Genomic DNA, 17,284 nt, shown 5'->3' on the forward strand with positions numbered 1-17,284 from the left:
ATGAAAAACACACACACACACGCACACGCACACGCACACACACCCAACTGAAACTTGTGTGTACTCAAGGCTTAGACCATGATTAAAAACTATTGATTATCAGATGTAAAACAGAGTGGCAGTGACTCATGGCTATTAATTCCTCAGAGTATGTTGTTAATAGCTTCTGAAAAAGACTTTAAATGCCACGGATGCCCAATTTTAGATTTGAGTCAATACTTGATTTAGTGTCCAGCTGAGCAGACGCAGGCACCAAGTGAAACCTGCAATCAGACTGTTTAACACCAGCAATCAGACTGTTTAACACCACCACTGCTGTGTCCCGTTAATCATCTGTTCTCATCTTTCATTACACTACATGGAAGTTACTATGTGACTTGGCACATTCACAAATAACTACTGTATCCATCTGAATCGCACTGCTCTTCATACTGTGTATGTGTTTTTAAATAACCTGGTGCAATTTTTATCGTGCAATAACTTACCTTTCTATTTATCAGATCGAAGTGTACATAGTGTGTATACATCCGTAATAGTTGCCATATTTTATTTTATTTTTACTTTATTTTAATTTATTATATTATATTATATTATATTATATTTTACACGTCATTGCTATTATTACTGTTGTTATATTTTTTAACTATGTTAGTACATTGTTGTATTCCCCTGTCCCGTGTTGTAAGCTGCTGTAACAAAAGAATTTCCCCGAACGGGGGACAAATAAAGTATATCTCTATCTCTAAACCTGGTACAAGGTACAACAAATAACCAATTGGTAAAAGATTCAGGACTTTTTCTTTGGTGGAGTTATTTTAAAATCCCAGCTCCAAATCCCTTTGGTTTTGGGACACATATTCAGTATTGGTAACTGTTTGTGTCCATGCATAAGTAGCCATTGCTATTCATGAATATCAAAATAATCTACATGTTGTTTTGTCTTTATTTGCAGAGACCTCCAGCTGGAAGAATATGTCGATCTGTACTGGAGGGACTACCCTTCACTGATTAGTGGCTTCAATGAGAGCTGCCTCATAGACCAGGGTCAGTCCCTTTTCATTGTCTAATAACAGAATCAAGTCTGGAAACAGGCGAGACACATAACTAAAGTAGTAAGGGGGGGTGGGTGGTCTGCTGCTAATAATGGCTGCTCCTGTAGTCTAAAATGTTCTTGGTATGTCTGGAGTTATCAGTAATTTAACTCTGACATAGAGAATAGAAACAAGGTCTGGACAGCATAGCAACAAATATAATGCTTGGGGTCTTTCAGTCTATAGTACTGAATCTTCACTTGTTTATAAATACCCAATTAGCTGTAAACCACCTTTGATTGTCTCTGGTTATCATGTGCCTTAGAAAAGTTATATTTACTGAAGTTGCCTTTGGTAAAATTGTCAAACAAGTTTCCATACAATTACCTATTTCATTGAAGATTAAAATCTTCTTCTCTTGTTCTCTTTCTTTAAAATGGACTTTGTTTTTGATTTGCAACCCCATCTCCGCTCCTCTCCTCTCCTCTCCTCTCCTCTCCTCTCCTCTCCTCTCCTCTCCTCTCCTCTCCTCTCCTCTCCTCTCCTCTCCTCTCCTCTCCTCTCCTCTCCTCTCCTCTCCTCTCCTCTCCCCTCCCCTCCAGGTCAGTTCAGTCAGATGCAGCGTCCGTCCTACCTAAGGCCAGATCCTCCATGTGTGCTCAGCTGGCTCAGTAGCTGTCTGAGAGGGGAGGTGGTTCCACCTTTCCCCTACTTGCCTGGCATCTGTCAGAGGACCAGGCTGCTGATATTGGTACGACTAAATCTCAGTATTTTTCACTTTGTGTAGTCATTACCAATAAAAACTGATTTTGCAGCATGATACTAAACCAAACTCATTTGCATGGCTAGGAGTCTAAAACAGAGACCTTTAACAACAGTCAAATCTTTACACCCACCTTTTATCAACACTACTCATAAACCAATGATAAAAAAATATAACATACTTTTAGAGGGTGAAGGTGATGTCTTCAGTTTGTTTTGTGCTTAGACTTGACATTGCTCTGTCAGTCTTGATTTCACATCTGATAAAATGCGTTTGTGTTGTTGTGGTGTGTGTGAGTGTGTGTCAGAGAGAGGAGGAAAGAGACAGCAAGGGTAAAGAGTACAGCTTTTACTGAGACACAGCCAGATAATTTATTTGCGTAACATGTCTGTGATTTTTTTCTGAGCATCAAGAGCAATTAGGGCTTGGTTATGGCTAGAGATGAGCACATGCATATGTGCGTGTGGTAGAGTTGATTATTAGTAAGACAAAAAAAACAGAGAGGCAGAAAAAAGAAACAGACCTAAAGATACATTCATACAGGACCTGTGTATACATAGAGGGAACAGAGCAGAATGTGAAAAGGTCCTGATGTAGTGTAGGCATTCAAAGTTCACAAGAACTGTAAAATGCCAGAATGTCTTGTTTAAAGATTTTACTTTAAATGCTGCAAGGAGTCTGTCAAATATCTTGAAAATGTGTTGTTCAATCCAAATTTAAATACACTGGCTGGTTATGAGACTTTATATCTCAATGGGACTATTCCTGGTAAAATAAAGGTTAAATTAAAAAAATGAATAAAAAAAATGAATCTGCTCATCATCGTTTGAACATCAACAGAAAGAGGGACCTAATGGAAATATATAAACGGGACAATACAAACGCAAATAATCCTTTTTATTTTAATTGGTCTGTTCAATCTCCAATTAATGATTTGCAAGTTATTATTGATTACGTGAAGTTTAAGGTCCTAAAGAGTGCTCGACTGGCAACCAGACTCGACTGTTGAAATGAAAAACCTTTAGTTACTTGTAGTTAGAAAGTACTGTAATGTTATTAAGTCGAACAGTTCTTTTGCTTTGGTACTAATCTTTTTCTCTTCTTCATCCTATTTTCTCTGTCTCTCTCTCCTCAGAGTTATGCTCTCTATATTCTTCGAGATGAAAATGCGACGTCGACAGATGTATCAAAGTACCTGACCAAGCTCTCTACAGGTGCGTGTGTTTTTGTGTTCACTAGCCTTGAAGATCATTTAACAGTGCTTTGATTGCATCCCGGGACTGTGAGTGTTTCCTATGATTGTGTTTTTGTGTGTGCAAATTTGCATGTGAACAGTTATTGACAAGCAGCCCTTTTACCTGCCAGTCCCATAGTTTCCTGCTTCAGGGCCCAGTTAAACATAAAGACATGATGTTTGCAGTGACGCAGGTTTGCAAGTCACTTGATTTCCTCTGTTTGTTTTTGATTTAAAAAAAAACCTGATACAGTGTTGAAGTGATGGCAGTTGCTGCAGGTATTTGATCTGCCTTTTTTCCACTGACAGAATTGGTCATTGACTTTGTGGGTGGTGTGAGAGAATCTAGAGTCCCTTTTTTTTGGTCCATGCAGGCCTTTTTATTTTTTTCTGACAAAACAAAACTAGACAGCAGTTAATGTCTTCCCACATAAACACACTCCTCTTCTCATCAAGAACACAATGTCACCATTATTAAACCTGTGGCCATTCTATTTAGTGATGACATTTTAGCAGACAACCAGTGCAGGTTTGAAAACTCTCCATGCAGAATTTAGGAATTGACATCCCACACATTGAACAAATAAATAAGCCTGTTAACCTTCTTCCTCTGCTCTCTGACTCTGTGATCTCCTTTTCTCTTATCCCCCACTTTCTCAGGCCAGAGGTCCTGCGCCAGTGAACCGCACTATAGAAGGTAATTACAGCCAAGAGAGCGGGATCATTATGATGCTATGTGTTTAAGTCAGAGTAGCTACAATGGGAGAACTTATTTTAATTACATATTTTTAAATCATGTAGGTTGTTGAACTTGAGCTCATTGGCATTGTTGATATGCACCAAAAATGTGGAGAGAAAATGTATATCCATATATCTCCATTATCTTGTGGTGTTTTTGTGAAAACACACTTGTGTTTACAGTCAGTGCATCAAAAAGTGAATTGTTTATACAATTTAAGTGTGGCTTATCAACTATGTAGACTTTATTTCATTCCCTTTAAAAGATGCAAATTTGCCTTGAAATTTAAAAATCTATCCTTTTTTTCGCAAAATAACTTCTCAGATGACAAAAGTCTGCTTTTTCCACTGCCTTTTAACATCACATTACAGAGATTGTTGGTGCATTACTGCCACCTGTTGATCAGCTGAGCAGTAAAATTAGTCTTTGACACAAAAGTGTTTCATAGTGTGCTTTAGGGCTGTAGAGCAATGTGCATTACATTGGAAAAAATAATAGAAAAAATTATTTGTCAGGTAAAATTAAACTTGATCTGTAAAACCTAAATCTATTTGAAATTTAATGCTCTAACTCAGGTGTTCCCAAAGAGTGGGTTGGGACCCCCTGGGGGGGTTGCGAGACACAAATTGGGGGTCGTGAGATGTCTTCCAGAAGTTTTTTTTTTCCCTAAGTTATCTAAAAATAGTACATTTTACCCATTTATAGTAAAAAATATAAACAAAAATAGGAGCTAAACTTGAAAAATAAAACCTTGAAAATGGAAAATGTAATATGCCTTTCTTTTTGCCAGATGACTCCTAAGTTTAGGGTTAGTGAACAGTTATTTATCAAAAGCATCAGTAGTGAAATCATAATGGCACAGGAAACACGGCCACATGCTCATATAGGTAGGCTTATTTTCTGCAGACCAGCTAAATGAAGCCACATTAAATCACTTTGAGGAACAATGGGGGTCGCAGGCTGAAAAGTTTGGGAACCCTGCTCTAATTGATACTTATGTGTATTCATTTTAGACAGAGCAGTGTGAAGGCAAAATTCTCCAGTAAGAGTCTTGCTGAGCATCTGGTTGCCTGGCTCACCTCTGAAGGTAAGACAAGCTGTGTTTATCTATTCTATATCGAGGAAAACGTGCTGTAGCCATATCCTCTTTTTCACTGGGCACATTCATAATGATACAAATTTACACATTGCCACCTGTCAGTGATGACACACACTACGTGAACTGGCTTTCTAGCAGCCAGACCACATGTCAGGAATGTTAGAAGAGACAGATGTTTTATTAATAGTTTTTTAACATTTAGGAGGTACACTACACATCATTTGAACTGAAGAAGTCTACATATACAGATTACAAAAAACAAAACAAAAAAATCATTTTATCAAATAATGACAAAGAACACAGTTATCCTAACCATAGTGGCTTTGATTTTTTGCCTTTTGGGGACTTTGGTTAAATTGGCTTCCCTACCAGCAGCCTCTGAAATGGGACATTTTGTATTGTTGCAATCCCTTAAAGAACACACTGCCCTGATTTAGGTTTCACACTGAAGGACCTGGAGTCTGTCCCCTTTGGCATGGCTTTGCCCATCAGAGAAGCCATCTACAGCTGCAGGGAGCAGCCATGCTCAGATTGGACAGAGGAGGTCTGTCTATTGATTGGACGGCAAGATCTGACAAAACAAGCTCACAAGATGACACTGGCTAAGAGCAAAGCTGTGAGTATAAAGTAAATTAAATCCAAGACCAGGGTGCTCACTGTCTCCTCTCAACTGTATCTGAAACTTTGAATCAAAACAAAATTAGAATTATTGTGTGTGTTTGTGTTTACCAAGTCAGTAGGTACAGGGCTGTCCTTGGAACCTCCTGCGACCACAGAAGCAGATGAGGAGGAAGATGGGATGTCAGACATAATCCAAGAGGTAACAGAGACTGTTAACTGGGTCATAGTTGGTCTGCCTTCAATAGAAAGAGATTTTTGTATCACATTAAGTTGTTATAAAGAAAGGCTCTGGATTTAACCTAGTTATTATAAACACAGGAGGTCCTGAGTGTTGATGTGTCCTCTCCTCCAGGTCACAGGACTGATATGGAGTCAAGATCTGAGGGTCCAGGAGGTCAGAAGGCTCCTGCAGAGCTCCAGGCCAGTCCGGGTCAGCGTTGTCCAGTTACCAGAAGTTTCTGATCACGAGTACATTGAGGAGAAAGAAAACAAGTAAGTGTAATATCAGTGACGCCTGATTGCTTCTCCTCTTTGATTACTCGAAAAAGCAAAACTTCTATTTCAAAGGAACCGTATAGAGAAGCATATGGCTTCAATGATTTTACATCTATTCCTTGTGAAACCATTTACATGTCTACAGTAATCAAGGATAGCTTGAACCTGCTGTAAATTGCTTGTAAATTGTCCTGATCTTTCTGGAATGTTTGGTTTGATGTATATTCTGCCTCTCTTTTTAACATCATCCTTCTATCTGCCCCAGACTCCTGCAGTTGTGTCAGAGGACCATGGCTCTTCCTGTTGGCAGAGGTCTCTTCACTCTTTTCTCTTATCACCCAGTACCGACTGAACCTTTGCCTGTCCCGAAGCTCAACCTGACAGGTAGTGTATTCATGTTCATGTCTATGCATAATGCCAATATAAATAAGGAAGTTGTGAAATCTTAAACTGTGTGTTAAAGAATAGCAGACCAAAAAAATGTTAAAACGAATGGGTTAAATCAGGGACATAATTACTTCATAGGTATATGGAGTGTGTTTTTTTAAGTGTGTATTTTGTTTGTCATGGGGTATATTCAGGGTTTGAAAACCCCTCTTGCATTGTTTTGTATATATCCTGTGGACGTCTGTTTTTAGATATATCATTGGATACTGATGTTCTATATTTCTAGTTTTTATATATATGAATGTTCCTCCACAGGCCGTGCCCCTCCTAGAAACACGATGGTAGACCTGAACAGTGGGAACATCGATGTTCCTCCCAACATGACGAGCTGGCCCAGCTTCCATAATGGAGTAGCTGCTGGACTCAAAATAGCACCTGCTTCACAGGTCAGTCTCGAACCAGACTTTGTGTTTATTTTTACATACAACTACATCTGATTACTCACTACTTTCTCCAGCCTGCCATGCTGGACTTCTTTTAGTTTTCTTTGTGTGCTCAAAGTCATCATAACTCAAGCTTTTAGAGACAAACTCACAGAAACTTAGCAGTGTAAATGTTCCCAGTCTCTGTAAACAACAATCTTTGCATATTGTTGTACAAATAAAGACTTTCTTTTTGTCTGTTAAGGTGGACTCGGCGTGGATAGCCTACAACAAGCCAAAGAACCCTGAGCTAGCTAACGAGTATGCAGGCTTCCTTATGGCTCTGGGCCTAAATGGACACCTCACAAAGCTGGCCACGCTCAACATACATGACTATCTTACTAAGGTACACACAAGTATGCAAAGACGTGCATGTGAAGAAACTATCTCAGTATTTCTTTTACAGCACAAATTAAACAAACATATATCAACCTAAAACCCTTCTGACGTACACAGGAAGACATATTTTATGTTTAATGAATACCTCCTAACAAAATACTCATTTCCCAGTAGAAAGTTCTCCAAATTACTGTTTCTCTCTAAGGAACAGAGACACAAAAAATATACACCATGACTCAGAAACGATTGTGTGAAAGGAAAACAAATATGAACATAATTACAGTTTATACAAAAGACGCTCAGCCACTCTTATTACCAGGTGCATGCACACACCTTCACACACATTTTTTCTCAAATGACTGTAAACGAGAGATGTAAACTCACTTCAGAGCCAGGCAGACAGTCAAACTGAAACCCTCCCCTCTGAGAACCTAGAAACTAGACAAGTCCTTCCCACTTTGGCGGAGAAAAACAACAGGATGCTGAAAGCCAAACCTGATTTCTTATCAGTTCAGAAGACGGTGTAAAGATGTGGTTAGAGGTAAAAGATCAACCTCTGCGTCAAATCTTCACAAAGCCCAGTTCTAGACAGATTCCAACTTTGATTCATGAAGATCAAAGAAAGTTCCTTATTAGTCATTTCTCTGTAAATGAGGGCTAGGGTTCTTAAATCTTATCTTAAAATGTACAAAATTAATGAAAATGAAAAAAGTCAACACTATTTCTCAGAGCCCAAAGTGATTTCATCATGGTTTCTCTTATCCAACATCCAAACCAGCAGACCCTTTATTTATGTCAGGATTTTATGTAACATCTTATTGATAAAATTGAGCAGCAAACAGGATAGGAAGCTGGAACCATCACGTCTGAAACTCACCTTGTTTAAAATAGTCCCAATATCAATACTGTAACAAGCTATCGTATGGAATAATATTAATGTGATACCCCTTAATTAATGATCTCATTGTTTTATATTTCAGATGGCAGTAGTAAGTATTTTATGATAATGAACAAACATGGATTTGTAGTCCACTTCAGACAACAGGAAACGGTGCAGAGCAGCACACTGGAGAGAAAATAGTCCTTAACTGACAGTCCTCATTCTGAATGAAAGCTGTAAAGGCGGTTAACAGTGAAGCGTGTTGTAGCTGGTGGTTTTCTATAGGTTTCTGTTCTCGTGTCAAAAGAGAAATTACGCCAGCATACTCTGGATCAGTTCACTGGAAATGTGACTGTGGTTTCAGAGAAAATATGTAGGTGTTTGTGTCTGTTAAATTCTGTAGTACACTGAGCAGAAAGAGAAACTCAAAGGGGGAGGGACAAAGAAAAACAATCGTCTGAGTATCTATGCTCATTAAAAGAAACGTGATTTTCTTTAAGATTACAGTAAGGCTTTAAACTAGCATTAGTTGTAGTTGCCCTACTGACGAACCCACATGCAACATTTAATTGTTGTCAAAACTGAAAACATGATTTCCATTATTACTCACCTAATTTTTGCCATAAGTTATAACATAATATGCGATTATATTCCAGCTTAGCAATTATGACTTGTAAACATGTTTAAAGACATTTTGTTTTCTTGATACTCCTGATATATTTTACAGTATGTCAGTCCAAGACAGCAGTAGTCTTGGGTTGGTTCAGTGGTTGATGACTTGATCTTGAAAATTCACTTTAAGGACAGGCGTTTACTTTTCACTCAAAATCTAAAACCACCTGTTCCAATGTTGGTGTTGTGGATATATAGGCCAAGTGTTTTGTGCCTTTGTGACACATACTAAGAGTGCTGATACACACAGGAGTCTAATGGAAACTGTCAGTCAAACTGAGCTGGTGTGGAAAGTGATTGGAATTCTAAGACACCACAGTAAGAGCTGATTACATGTTGAGGTTGTTTGTTCTGCTTCAGCAGATGTTTAGTATGCACAGACAACCTTGATCCTGAATCCAAATATTTGCATGAAAGAAAATCACCCAGACCTCAACTTTAAAAATATTATTGTCTTTGTCTCCCTTTAACATGTTTTGCTGTTATCAAATGTACTATTATTTCATCCCTTTGCTGTCGCTCCCTCAGGGGCACGAGATGACGAGCATCGGGCTCCTTCTAGGTGTGTCCTCAGCCAAACTGGGCACTATGGACATGTCTATTACCCGCCTGCTGAGTATACACATCCCTGCTCTCCTGCCCCCCACCTCCACTGAGCTGGACGTACCACACAATGTCCAGGTGAGATTGTGTTATTATGTTCAGTAACAATCATCTCATCAGGGGAAATTATAACTGTGAAATTGAAATATTGTAAGTTATTATATATGAGTATGTGAGTTATTACATGGCTGTTAGTGTGTCTTTGCAGATTATGTTTTTTTACAACCTGCAAACTTAACATACGGACAAATTAGCACAATTGTTCGATTAAAAAAACGACAGTAAGGATTCAATTCTGTTTTCTCTTTCTAAACTACAGGTTGCTGCTGTAATTGGCATTGGGCTGGTGTACCAGGGAACAGGACACAGACACAACGCTGAAGTCTTGCTGTCTGAGATAGGTGTGCATGCCTGTGTGTTGGTGTATGTGTGTGCGCTAAAAAAAACAGAAAACAAAAACAAACACTGTTAAAACAATACCTGGGGGTCTTAGGTTTGGCCCCCATGTTGGAAAAGAGACATTTAAAAACATCCTCTATGACTGTGAGAAATATACTTCATAACAAGTATTTTCAGGATTTTTTTGACTTGTCATTTGATTATCTGAAAAAAACAATGGTCTCTTATGTTGAATTAGAAAAAAACCCAATTTTTTTAGCTCAAAAAAACATGTTTAATCAAATAAGCATCACTTAAACATTAAAAATACCTCTTTATATTACTTATAAGTGACTCCTGGTATGGTCCTGATTGCTTTTCTGGATCTAAACTCCATTGTTAAGAAGTTTTTCGCACTCTTTACCATGCTGCTCCACTCTTGCACTTTTTGATGCCACTTCATCTCTGTTTCTTGCATTTTTTGCCATTTAGATGTTTTTTATTCTTGTTTAATTGGGCTTCTGTATGTGTTTTTCCAGGTCGACCACCTGGTCCAGAGATGGAGTATTGTACAGACAGAGAGTCATATTCCCTGGCTGCTGGACTCGCCCTGGGCATGGTCTGTCTGGGGGTAAGTCACACTCAGACACACTTCACTGATTTGATACGAATCTTCAGAAATGTAGTGCTGGAAGTCATTAGCGTAGAAGGCTTTACCTATTAGAATGAAATGTTTTTTTTTAACTAACATGGAGAGTGGGATACAATTCATTGCAGTTCCCCTTTTCTAGCTCAATATTTTTGAAAAGGGTCAGATATCCCAAATAAGAAGAGGTTCAATTCAAAATACCTTTCCATTAAAATGACCAGTACTTGATCATTTTTAATAGTTCCAAGATGGGTTTTGTAAAACTGTACTGAAGATGAAGCCTTAGAATATTTAAAATATTTGATAAATGAGAAACTATAATCAGTTGTCATCTCACAGGAAAGACAGCTCATGTGAAGTTGTAGGCAGTTGTCATACCCTTTGTGTTCATGCCCACTGAGAAAGACGAAGAAGACAAGTTCTCACAGGAGTTTACAATGACCTCTGTGTTTTTTGTCCATGGGTTCCTTTGTCCTTTATCTTCTACTAATATTGGTGTCTAATTTTTAGAATTAGCCAGCTAAGTTTTTTTGTCTCATGACTTTGTTGCATGAGTCCTAACTCATCTGTTCATAAAACACCATTATTCTCTATTGTCTTTTCCTCCTCTTTACTGTTTTATCCCCATCCTGCTCATTTTCCCTCTCTTTTCATAATTTCTTTCCCCTGATTTTTCCCACTCTCCCTTGTGTGTCTCATCCCCTGTCTTTCTCTTCATTCCCTGTCTCCCTCTCCTTGCAGCATGGCAGTAACCTGATTGGGATGACAGACCTGAATGTCCCAGAGCAGTTGTATCAGTATATGGTGGGTGGTCACCGCAGAGCACAGGCAGGGGCCAGCAGAGAGAGACACAAGTCCCCAAGCTACCAAATCAAGGTAGACAGATAAGTCCTCCCTCATTTCAATAAAATGCAATGACTAGATCTCATATATTGTAATACTGTTTTTTCAGTGAAACTTCACTGCCCTGTATAACACTGTACTTTTCATGATTGTATGATAATCTTGTTAGTTGGGTACATTAGTATGAGAGTAGTATTTAAGTCCTGTACACAGCCCTTCAAATAAAGTTGACTTACAATACATACAGTTAAAATTTCTAAAATGTGTATGTTATAAAGTAGACTACTGTAGCCAGCTGACTGGTTGGTTACTGTCATTCACTTGCTCATCTAATAAAAAACTTCATCATTGGTCATTTCAGGAGGGTGACACTATAAATGTAGATGTGACTTGTCCAGGGGCCACACTGGCCCTTGCCATGATCTACCTGAAGACCAACAACAGGTGAGATAAGACTAAAAGATATAAATTCAGTAGGGATGCACAATATTGGATTTTTTGCCGATATCTGATATGCCGATATTTTACAAATCATTTAGCCGATAACCGATACTGATATTTTTTCCCGCACACCTCATTGCAGAGATCTAGATCTCTTCTGTATTGGAATTAGCGTACAGTATTATGGTGTTACTCTTATACCATTTGTTATGTAATATCCATTTCTTGTGCAAAATAAGAAAAATACTTAATACTTAAAGCTGCATATTTATTTATGACAATTGCTTTCAAACAAAACTCATACAAAAAGATACATCCTACTTAAAACTTGGATGATGCTCTCCCTGAGACAATCATAACAAAACACACAACCAGGGCAAATTTGGCCAATTCCACTATTGACATAGTAAGTAAACCTAACCTCTGTTCACAGGGAACATGTGAAAAGTGCAACTGTACAGCAATTAAACCCAAATTAAAGAAAATGGTTTACTCTTTGACATTAAATGTGCCTAAATTAGTCAGGTACATGTACCTTACAGACTGCTGCTTAAATTCAAATTTAACTTCAAACATGAGCCCAACATGTGTGCAGCAGCCCATTATTTTATCGGTTAATTATATCGGCTGATATCGGCTTGTTGGCCGATATCCAATAGTTCATTTTAAAGCTAATAACGGCCGATACCGATAATGTGTTGATAATACCGCGCATCCCTTAAATTCAGGATTATTATTTTTTAAGTAAACATGTATCTGTAAGATTTTTTGCAGTAATATGTCTTTTCTATATATATGTTTTCCCTTTTAATCAGTTTTGGCATGTGTGTATGACACTATCTGCATGAACTGAAAGATGTTTGGTTTGCTCCCTGTCTCATCATTTGAATAATCCATTACATAAGATTGACAGTATAGTGTCTTTATTATAAAGCAAGAAAAAAAAATCTTACTGTCCTACTTATCAATTCAATCTGCCGTACAAAACCATAAAAAATTTGAGGTTTAGATAATTGACTTTCTTTACAGAGCACATTGGATCTTGTAAAGATCACCAAGCCTTCTACTATTGACCATTTTCTCTTATTGTGGCAGTCAATTTTTTTTTAAAATAGTCATTAAAAAAAAAAAACAAGCAACATTTGATTGCTGTTCACTATGACTGCTTTTGAGATGCACAATAAAATGTGTAGTTTTAAAGGAGCGTTGTTTTGCTTATTCTGTACTTCACAGGCATTGCAAATTACTATTTTGCTGTCTGTATCCAACACTTCACAATACTTCCATACAGCCTGCATGTTGAAGCTTGTTGTTGGCATGTGTAAGCTGTCATAGCATGCACCTAATTAAAGCATCACCTTACATATAGACAGACATTTTCATATATACTGATACCGATAGTTATCTTTACAAGCTTTCATCTGCTGATACAAATACTGTACTGATAATATCCTGCATCTCTCAAAATAAAAGGGAATTGATTGAAATAACACAATACAGCATCCTTTGTATCGCACAAGACCACACTGTATAACAGGAGCGCAAAAGATGAATGTGTTGAACCTAAGCAATTTGACAGTTGTGGCCAGTGAGTTACCTTCTATTTTTTGTCATGACCATGTGAACAATGAGTAGAACACCCTAACCTTCCTAAAGAAATATCTCATCCCTCAGTGAGCTGAGTTCTCATTTTACCCTGCTAAAGAAGAAGACTTCCATTGTCTTGCTTTCTGCTGTTGGTCAAGAGGTTCCTGTCTTCTCCTAGGCCTGTCTGATGCTGTCTGTCTGTTGGTTGAGAGGGTGTTGAAGGAGGATATTAACACCTTCTTTTCTCTTCCTGGTTCTGCCCACCAGGTCGATTGCTGATTGGCTGAAACCTCCAGACACTTGGTTCTTGTTGGATTTCATCAAGCCTGAGTTTCTGCTGCTGAGGGTTAGTGATGGGCTAGCTCTTTGTGTGTACGCCTGTGTGTGTGTGTGTGTGTGTGTGTGTGTGTGTGTGTGTGTGTGTGTGTGTGTGTGTGTGTGTGTGTGTGTGTGTGTGTGTGTGTGTGTGTGTGTGTGTGTGTGTGTGTGTGTGTGTATGTGTGTGGGTTCATTGTTACCACCTCATCATAACCTGGTTGTCTCCATCTTGCCTCTTTACCCCCTCAGACTCTTGCTCGGTGTATTATAATGTGGGATGAAATCCTTCCAAATACTGAGTGGGTGAAGAGTAACATACCCCAGGTAAGAGAACACACAGACTGTAGTTACACCCACACAAACACAGCATTACTGTGCATACATATTTAGTGCTGTGGTGCTGTGACCTGGCAAAAAGTCACAATGACTTTTAAAGAATTTGGGGAGGATTTGAGCTGGCCAACCTGGATAAATCTGAAAAAGTAACAGGTGTATGATATATGATCAGTGTTTTGTACTTTTCTTTGTATTTCAATTAAATTGAAATACAACAACTCCTCTTTTTACTTATGATTCAGTTAACACTAATTTGAATTTTTGAAATCCTCAAGCAGTCACTTACAGATTGTTTGTCTAAAGTTTCAGTAAATCTATTGCTGTTTTCTAAATCTTCGTTTTCAGATCATGAGAGGGGCTTTTGACCCCTCAGAAGACTTCAACATGGAGACAATGTCGTAAGTATTTCAACTAAAAAACTGACATTTAATCGTTTTCATCTAAACTCTAGTTGGATCTTTGGTACTTTGATATCTGTGGGATTGAGCATAATCAATGACTATATAAAAATGTCATCGCCCTCTTAATTTGTAAGTGATGCTCTCACATATTAGCACCATTAGCACCATAAATGATTATCTCATGTTCTTTTTGATCAGTCAAGCCCAGGACTACATCACTGCTGGCGCCTGTATGGCATTGGGCCTCCGTTTTGCTGGCTCTGCTAACTCTGATGCTTTCGACTGCCTCTATGAGTTTGCCAGGACCTTCATGCAGATCCTGTCCTTCAGTGGTACAACTGCTGTTGTAAGTGTTTATAATTTTTATGTAAAGTTCAAATTTGGGCTGTGATCTCTTATAAGAATGGATTTTCAAAATTGTAAAAGTCAAAAACATATTTGTTGCAACACAAACACTTTTGTTTATATATTTTAATATTTCCTTGCTCTCTCTCGATGTCGACTTGTGTGTTGGTTCCTATAGCAGACAGGTTATTACAATCTGCAGACTGGTCTGTCAATGATTCTGCTGGCTATGTCCATGGTGATGTCCGGCACCGGGAACCTTAAAGTCCTACAGCTCTGTCGATTCTTCCACAAACGAACAGGCGGTGAGATGAACTACGGCTTCCACATGGCTCATCATATGGCACTGGGCCTTCTCTTCCTTGGAGGGGGCAGGTGAGATGCTAATGTGCACACACACACCCACACTCACAAACACACACCACTGTGTTTAACTTTTTCAACAGAAGCCATTTAAGTGCTTAAAGGTGACATATTACGCTTTTTTCATCAATATATATTGGTCTAAGAGGTCCCCGAAACATGTCTTTAAAGTTTATGCTCAAAAAACACTTAGAAATCAGATTTTGACATGCCTGAAAAACCCTCTTCTTCAGCCCTTCTCAGAACGGTCTGTTTTTCCTCTGACCACGCCCCCTCAGGAAGTGGATGTGGCCTCGGCTCTCCAGCATGTTGATCTAATGTTTACATGTTGGCTGAATATACACAGCTGCTCACAGACCGCGGTACTTCAACCCTGTGAATTTGATCCACAATCTGATCCTGACGGAGAGGCGCCTGCAGCAGGACCTTTCTGAACGATTGGTCACAGATTTTGTTTTTCTTGTTGTTTTATTTGTCAGTATGTGGACGTGTGTCTTGGTACACAGCTACTAACATGTAGCTATGTGGCTATGCTAACTAGCGCGAGCACTTTTCCATGAAAAATAAAAATCATCCACTAGACCTTCAAACCTGCAGACGTGGGGAGTAAAACCGACCTTTGTGTTTATTAAGACAGCCAACAACTAGCATGCCTCCCTCCTAAGCTCCTTGTTAGTACGTGTGCAGGTAATGAAAAACGGAGGAGTTGAGTTTTATTTTATACAGTCTATGGGCTGAACAAGCTCCGAGCTCTGACTCCGTTACAGACCGGATAATGTTTAGACGTATGAAAAACATGGAAAACTGAAACGGCTCGTTTCAGCACACATTTACAGAAAGGTGGAGAAATCAGAACAGGGGCAGAATGGATTTCTTTTTATTTTCGGGGGGTTTGTAGACATGCCAGGGAAACATATTTCAGGTAGAGAACCATTAAAAAGTTGATTTTGCATGATATGTCACCTTTCATTTTTTAATCTCAACATTAAAGCTGGGGTTGGTAATCAGATTTAGATACACTTTTTGTTGTACTGGTTAAAATGATCTTTATGTCCTGATGGCAATCAATACATAATGTGTTCTTAAAAAAGCGTGAAAATAACCACTATCTACAGCCGGAGTAAACCTGGGAAAACACCAACCAATCACCGTTTTTGGGCTCCAAAATATGAAACCAATCAGATCCTGTCCTGCCGTTCTGCCCGCCTCCTACGCGTACATTTCATGTTTGTTTGTGTTTTTAACTTTCACTATGATAATGTGTTGGTTTTCTTACCACTAAGTGAGACATGAGTTGACGTAGTGCAAAACATAATCGATGTGCTGAGGACTGGTTTTGAATCAGTCACAATCATATGGTCATGAATCAGTGGCGCTCGAGCATGTGAGTGGGGGCGTCGCTTTGGAGCAGCTCAGAAGAGAGGGAGGGGAGGGGTTAGATGGAGTCCTGAGTACATGCTACATTCAAATTCATGCTAGTTTTGACTACCAACCCTAGCTTTAAGGTGGTTTAATAAGGTTGTTTGATTAATCAATGTATCAAACAAACATTCCTCTTTGTCAACAAGGATTAACAAGTTGGTATCTGTTTAATGTGAATATAAATCAAATGCTAGACTGCTGGTCTTACTAATGGATTACTACTAACTTATGAAATCACTGCAAACTGGCAGAACATTTAGTCATTCAGGGATTCCCCTCAGGATAAAATGTAGCTCAAAAATGCCTGTATGAATTAAAAAAATGAACAATTGCAATCTGAATATGTGTTTTTAGATATTTTAATAATGTTACTGGGCAAAAAAAAAAGCACTGTCCATTGGCCTTTGAACTTTTAATCTTGGAGATTTGTGTACTCATGAAATGAGATGTTAGAAGATGATCATAATCTTAAACCTATACCTTATACCATTTAAACATTCCTCTTTATCTAAAGGACTGGTCACAAAACCACCAAAGTTAAACATGTTAACTGGCTGGAGTTATCAAAAGTTGAAATAAAAATACGGATCTATGTAGCCTGAACCAGTGTTTTTTTTCAAAGTCTCACTCACACTCACAGTGTTTCTGGGAATGACCAGGTATTCCACATATAGTCATATACATTTGTGCAACCACAGGAATACACTTTTTTTTATTGCTGTACTTTTTGCATAATGGATCGTATTTAAATACACTTGCACACAAACCAGTATCCTCCAACCACTGACCTCGGGCTGTGTATTTTATAGAAAAACAACTACTCCCACTCTCTCATTATACAGTATGTCGCAAATGT

At 38.5% G+C, this 17,284-nt stretch overlaps 1 protein-coding gene across 2 annotated transcripts in view; it reads left to right on the forward strand.

Annotated features, from left to right (window-relative positions):
* The window catches only part of anapc1 (anaphase promoting complex subunit 1), a 53,692-nt gene that overhangs the window by 21,321 nt on the left and 15,087 nt on the right, over positions 1–17,284 (forward strand). The window contains exons 23-43 of one of the 2 annotated variants that reach the window (XM_034681658.1): positions 953–1,044; positions 1,634–1,782; positions 2,930–3,008; positions 3,689–3,725; positions 4,781–4,854; positions 5,304–5,482; positions 5,600–5,686; positions 5,840–5,979; positions 6,248–6,366; positions 6,685–6,815; positions 7,057–7,197; positions 9,271–9,423; positions 9,665–9,746; positions 10,263–10,354; positions 11,114–11,248; positions 11,577–11,659; positions 13,511–13,589; positions 13,811–13,885; positions 14,243–14,295; positions 14,497–14,644; positions 14,822–15,018. In XM_034681658.1, coding sequence (XP_034537549.1) covers positions 953–1,044; positions 1,634–1,782; positions 2,930–3,008; positions 3,689–3,725; positions 4,781–4,854; positions 5,304–5,482; positions 5,600–5,686; positions 5,840–5,979; positions 6,248–6,366; positions 6,685–6,815; positions 7,057–7,197; positions 9,271–9,423; positions 9,665–9,746; positions 10,263–10,354; positions 11,114–11,248; positions 11,577–11,659; positions 13,511–13,589; positions 13,811–13,885; positions 14,243–14,295; positions 14,497–14,644; positions 14,822–15,018 — 2,325 coding nt within the window. The remainder of the gene's footprint in view (positions 1–952; positions 1,045–1,633; positions 1,783–2,929; positions 3,009–3,688; positions 3,726–4,780; positions 4,855–5,303; positions 5,483–5,599; positions 5,687–5,839; positions 5,980–6,247; positions 6,367–6,684; positions 6,816–7,056; positions 7,198–9,270; positions 9,424–9,664; positions 9,747–10,262; positions 10,355–11,113; positions 11,249–11,576; positions 11,660–13,510; positions 13,590–13,810; positions 13,886–14,242; positions 14,296–14,496; positions 14,645–14,821; positions 15,019–17,284) is intronic. The other variant, XM_034681659.1, reaches the window with a different exon arrangement.

Source organism: Notolabrus celidotus, chromosome 4 (genome assembly GCF_009762535.1).
Source record: "Notolabrus celidotus isolate fNotCel1 chromosome 4, fNotCel1.pri, whole genome shotgun sequence".
Classification (NCBI taxonomy): Eukaryota; Metazoa; Chordata; class Actinopteri; order Labriformes; family Labridae; genus Notolabrus; species Notolabrus celidotus.